We start from the raw sequence: 6,000 nt of genomic DNA, 5'->3' as shown, positions 1-6,000 counted from the left end.
AGGATGGATGCCATGGTCTGTCCTACTCAAGATAAGTGATCTAGAGAAGGGAGTAAATAGGGAGGTGACAAAGTTGGAGTTGGTGATAATATTTTGTTCCTCTAAAGTAGTTAAATACCTGTAGTAAAGTAGTAAAGAAAAGGAGTGACTGCAAGAAATTGCTAATTTCATAGGAAAGGACTTTGTGATATTGACTGCATAGGCTATGAGTTGAAAAGGAAAATCGAATTTTGATTAATGTAAAATAAAACAAGCAGGAAAAGAGGTGGTTGAGGGAGAATCTGAAGGAGACAACTTACTTATTCATCAATCAACACAGGTTTCTTGACATTCTTTTTCAGTTTCAAATCGATTGTTGTTACCATTACAACTCCATACCAGAACTGGCCACAAGAATTGCCATTCTTGTCATAATACCATTTCACCACATAGTCCCAACAATCCCCTGGTTTCATAGGTTCCAAGCACCTTGGATCTGAAAGAGCATCAGTAAAAGTTAGCTTGGATTCTGGGAAGAAGTTATGTTATTTTAGAAGTGCCTCCTTCAGTAAGAAAATATCCCTTTTGTTTCCTTTCTTGTAGTGCTTGGTCAAATTCCACTTCTATTAATGACTTACCTGAACAGACCTAAAAAAATACAGGATCAGTTAAAAACAAGACTGCCTAAATCCTTATGCAAGAATCAAGCTGCTATTTAAATACCTAAGCATGCAGTTGGTACACAAGGATATCATCTGAGTCTGAAAATCTGGCTCTGACTGTGTGTGATGTCTGTAGACAGAGCACCCAGAAATACAAAAAGTAATAAAATCTAAATTATATTGGAAGAGGGAGTGGGCTTAGCTCAACATTTTTTTTTGGTACAGACTTGTTACCCGGTATCTGAGGCCAGTATTTATCACTAACTTTTTTGGGTTGCTGCTACCTGTGTTAGCCACACAGCTGGCTGGTGATTTTCAGCAGCAGTTCCACCAAGGAAAGGATTGGCAGCTGGACTCAGAGGTCTGATTTCAGACACGTTATAAACTGGGGGAAGTATGGATTCTCTGTGAGCAGAGGCAGTCACAGTGTGGTCCTGAGCAGATGGCAGAGGCTCAGTGTACCTGGATGGCAATGGACTATCCTGCAAACGGAGTCAAAATCTTAAAATTCTATCTGGGCATAGATGCTATGGGAAAAAAAAAAAAAAACCCAAAAAATAAAAAAAAACCCCAAGAAAAAACCCCCAGAATTATGCAGTAAACTTTTGCTAAGCAATGTGTAAAAAAAACCCACTATTAACAGCAGGTTGATTACTGTGATAACTCAGTATGGAGTCATAATTTTCTGACAAAGAGAGCATCATGAAAAGGCAAAGTAATGCCTTTGATTTAGCCACTAAGCTGAATTCATTCAATTTAAGCTAAATTCCAGTCACTACCTAGTATGCAATACAAATAAAACAAAAAATGGGAGGAATTTTTGGATAAATCACTGCTGCTTAAAATCTAGTACACTCATTGGGCATGATATGATATCTTCAATCTGGCTAGAATTTCAGAATTTACCTTGATGGAAATGTTAAGCTGTCAACCCTGCTCCTTAAATTGCAACTATTATATAAAGATTTGCCTAATATTTTAGTATATTCAAGAAGATTTGCAGGGTTCTTAGTCAGTACAGTACAAATAACTTCCTTAATCAGACACTGATTGCCTACTGGGAATAGAAATAAGTTTGATACTATTCAATGTCTTCTCATTTACAGGCCACCAGTGACAAAGTCAGTTTAAGAAAACTCATCAGAGTGATTAGAACTCAGGCTAGGTGAAATGTAAAGGTGCAGACAATTCATCCAGTCCTTTGAATTTTGCATTTCTTCTCTAGGTCTACAAAAAGACTGTTTTTTATTTATGACAGTAATTCAACAGTTTGAAGATTTAAAGATAACAAGAACTAACCAGAATCAAATGTGTAAGCATCTAATCCTATCAGATATATCTAACAACCTACCTAAGAATCCTTTCTGATTATCACATGTTTTATTAAATCAGCAGCTATCTAGGTTTACGTTTATTTTTCTTAATAATACAGAATGTCAAAACTGAGCCTCAGTGTTTCACAGATCTGTCTAGAGGTATTAGAAGCCCAAAACTTATATCAATCACATCTACTAAAGGAGCTCTTATTCTTAGAAATTAACCTAGATTTTGAAAGTTAACTATTTAATTATGAATGATACTATATAAACAATACTACAAGGATTAATAGTAGATAATCCATTGGCTCCTCCACAGTAAGTCAGTAATATTTAATTCTCTCTAATCTGTATTCAGTTAATATTTGAATACCAGTATCATGGTCTGCTATATCCACTCCATGCAGTTACAGAGGTTTGTACATCATCTATTTCAATCGGTTTATCCATCTCATTATAAGGGCAAGCAAAGCTTATTTTGTAAAGCCCAAAGTTTTTATCATTGACTATTTTAGGCAAAGCAATAAAAACTCCCTACAGAGTTGATAATCCAATCCTAATCCAATGCTCCAACAGTGGCTGAAAAATACTGGAGACCTAATAATGGAGCTAAGGTGATACACACCTGAATATTATCTATTGCATTAGAGCTCTCCCTGTCCTGTGTGTCTGTGCAGCAGTTTTGGAAGGCAGAACCTTAGTGCAGGTCAGGAGAAATTTAAAGCCAGAGAACAAAGAGTGACAAATAAGGAGTTCTAGAAGTACAGCCCAATGTGGAAAGTGAAACAGGCTTAATAACTTGGAAACATGGCTGGGAACAACCTGGAAAGTGCTTGACCATGACAAGAAGCATTGTACTAACAATCAGCTGGCACATAAATAAATGTCTTTTCCACTGTGCACCTTCCACAATAGAAATGTAAGAGTTTTAACTCACTTCTAAGATGAATAAGACCTACAAAAAACATGAGGACTCAGCATTTATTGCAACTGAGAGGCAGTATTGCCCTATTTATTTTGTAAATATTTGTTCTGAACAAATAAGTTTATTCTGATTGTAAAAGTTTTTTTCAAACACTTTGGTCTAATCAAATGACATGTTATTTGCATATTAAAAGCTGAATGATAAAATAAAGATGGCAAAATATTTGAATCCAAACAAAGGCATATATTTTAAAAACATTTGACAACTGTTACTTCTTTACTTACTGTATAACTAATTCCTTCTGTAGGAAGCATAACAACCTCTGAAGTGGTAATTTCAGGTAACTGGCTATTAGCATCTTTCCTGGCACTTTCAGGTTCCAGACTTGGAGATGGAGATAAAATATTGTATTCTCTGGTGAACACTGCAGACTTGTTCTCACAGATTTTTGCAATTAGTTTATTTTCAAGTGCTGAAATGATTAATGAAATAACGACATTTTTAAAGTGAAAAAAGTCACAGTGATTCAGAACAAGCTTTTAGTGCAGTATTAACCCTAAATCTTGAATCACAGTGACTTCTGAAAGACCATCTTCTGAAGTTATGTAAAAATGCAAATGATAAGTAATAAAGTAACACAGTCTCTGAATTATTTTATTTTAGTGCCATGTTGTTTTTTAAGAGGAAACAGATAAAAATACCAAGTCCCTCTAGGAAATAGAAGTCATAGCAGAGAAGAAAAGAAACAGTCAAAAAAATGAGGGTGAAGGAAAGGAAGTGTTTATATGTAAGAAAGAAAAAGAAATACTGGGCAACAGTTTTCTACTTATTTGTAAAAACAAACAATACCAAGGACTGGGAATATTTTTATGTTGAATGCTGGAGTCTGAGTCAAAGCCTTAAATTTAATTCCAGCAGGAACCATACTTGAGCTTGGATTCTTCTTAATGCCTTCAAGCCAGACTTCATTCACAATCTCAGCATAGTGAAATAAGTTTATGCTCAGGAAAAGTATAGGCTGGTCTACAGTCAGACTAGACCAATGTACCCCTTTTTTAATGGGTCATTATAGATTTTCTCTGGATTTTCCCCTGATCTCACTCATAGTCACAGATTTTTTTCAAGCCACATACATCAAAATAGACCACATCTATCATATTCCATTCCCTCATTTGTGGGATTGTTTCCCTGGAATCAGGGTGAAAGCATAGGTTTTCTTATGGATTTCAAAAACAAACAAATGAACAAACAAACACCAAAAAAAAGAAAGAGTGATTATAAGAGAGAGTGGAGGGATTCCAAGATTGACAAGACCCAAAAGAAAGAGAGAGTTCAAGATGTTACATCAAAATGGAAGGAAATCTGCATCTCTCTAGGATGAAACAATGGCCAAGCACAGAAGGACTGTGAAGGAAGGCTGATACACTCTCTCACAAAAGAGGGGTACCCCAAAGAAGAGCATAGAAAGCTGATGTTCATCATGGTTTATTGTTTCTCCAAGAGGTAAAAATTTGGCAAAGGTTTCATTTGGCCAGATGATGTAAAACAAGAGCGAGCTTTACCCAAAAGAGAAATAAAAGCTGCCACTCAGCAGGCTGCCTTGCCTGGCCATGGGACTCCCTTGTGTGCTTATTTCCAGTTTCCTCTTACTCAGCTTCTTTTACCTGAAAGTGTTATGAAGTCTTCTATCTGGTAAACATGTTCTTCATCAGGGTCTGTTGTGATGAACTGCACTTCTTTCAGGAAATCACTGTAATGAGGATCTGTCCTTTGAACAATCCCAATGACACTTGATACCACAACCTAGAAGAATAACCATTTCGGACATTTTATGAGAAACCACCTGCAAAAAATGAATTGAACTCATGCATCAGATTTACAGTCAGTTAGAACTCATTTAATGAATTAATTTCTAGTTACTGGCACTGATCACAGAAACAGAGCTGGACTGAATTATTTTAGGTATAGCTCTGGTAACATAGTGAGCATTGTTTTTGTATCAGTGGTGTCCTGACACAAAAACATACAGAGCAAGAATCCACTCAGTCTATATAAATTCACTGTGTTTTATCAGAACTACATTTTTCCATATTGGAATGCTTACCACATATTTCATTGATAAGTCTGATAACATCTTCTCTCTGAAAGAGAATATTAATTTGTTGTGAGTTCTAGTGTTAAGAATGCTGAAATACTTATTTACTTACAAAAATGCAAGCAGTGAAATATCTCATAAACAGTTGTGTGTAAGATCACATAACCTTTAAATATTTTCGCCAGATAAACTACTATTGTTTCAAACAATTTATTTACCTACTTACCGAAAGACCAGGTTCACCTTTTCTTCCTCCAGCTCCCTGAAATCATGTAGAGTGACATAATTAACAAAAGCTAATTTTTTTCTAGTTTCTGCTGTGTAAATTTAAGTAACATTAAAATGTGTTTTACCTTTGGACCTGGAGGTCCTGGGTCTCCAATCTCTCCTTTGGCACCTTTGCTCCCTGGATCACCTTTATCTCCACAGTCTCCCTAATTTAAAACAACTGTATTATGTACAGTCATAGCTTCAGTTTTGTTAATTGTAAGATCTGAAAGTAAGGTTCATTGAGCTTTAAAGATAAATTTTCTGACTCTTTTGGCTTTTTTATTAATGGCTTCTCTTGTATGTATTATGAGGAGAATATCTGAAACCAGGATCTCAGAAATAGCAAAATGGGCAGTTTACTATGAAAAATTACCTTAATTCCAGAGAGAGAGTAAAGACATCTGTATGCAAATGTCAAGAATATATGATATTTTCTGTTCTTTGATTTTCTTGAACTCTAAAACAATGTTTATACTAGACCTATGCTAATTTAAACTTACAGAGAGATGTAATTGCATCAGATGAGCCACTGTGCTGAAACTCACACCAGCTCTGTATAAAAGCCAAATGAAAACCTGTATAAGATTCAGGTTCTAAATTAGATATTTTTTCCAGAAGAATATTGTGCAGGACAATTTTTTACTTTTCACTGGAAATTACTAACGATCTTACATTTCACTTGAAATTTTAAAGCTTATGAATTTATTTAGATTTCTGCCTATTTTGATATTATTCCTCATTATTACCCAGCCA

At 35.3% G+C, this 6,000-nt stretch overlaps 1 protein-coding gene across 1 annotated transcript in view; it reads right to left on the bottom strand.

Annotated features, from left to right (window-relative positions):
- Positions 1 to 306: 306 nt before the first annotated feature.
- Positions 307 to 6,000, bottom strand: part of COL28A1 (collagen type XXVIII alpha 1 chain) — a gene marked incomplete at both ends in the record, with an annotated part of 37,504 nt that continues 31,810 nt past the window's right edge. Inside the window, 9 exon segments of the mRNA XM_079299348.1 lie at positions 307 to 371; positions 374 to 475; positions 907 to 1,123; positions 3,167 to 3,354; positions 4,547 to 4,685; positions 4,803 to 4,807; positions 4,987 to 5,023; positions 5,204 to 5,239; positions 5,331 to 5,411. Of these exon segments, the coding sequence (XP_079155474.1) occupies positions 307 to 371; positions 374 to 475; positions 907 to 1,123; positions 3,167 to 3,354; positions 4,547 to 4,685; positions 4,803 to 4,807; positions 4,987 to 5,023; positions 5,204 to 5,239; positions 5,331 to 5,411 (870 nt within the window).

Source organism: Erithacus rubecula (assembly GCF_903797595.1).
Source record: "Erithacus rubecula genome assembly, chromosome: 3".
Classification (NCBI taxonomy): Eukaryota; Metazoa; Chordata; class Aves; order Passeriformes; family Muscicapidae; genus Erithacus; species Erithacus rubecula.
The sequence above is the reverse complement of the archived record's forward strand: the minus strand, read 5'-3'. Positions and strand labels throughout refer to the sequence as shown.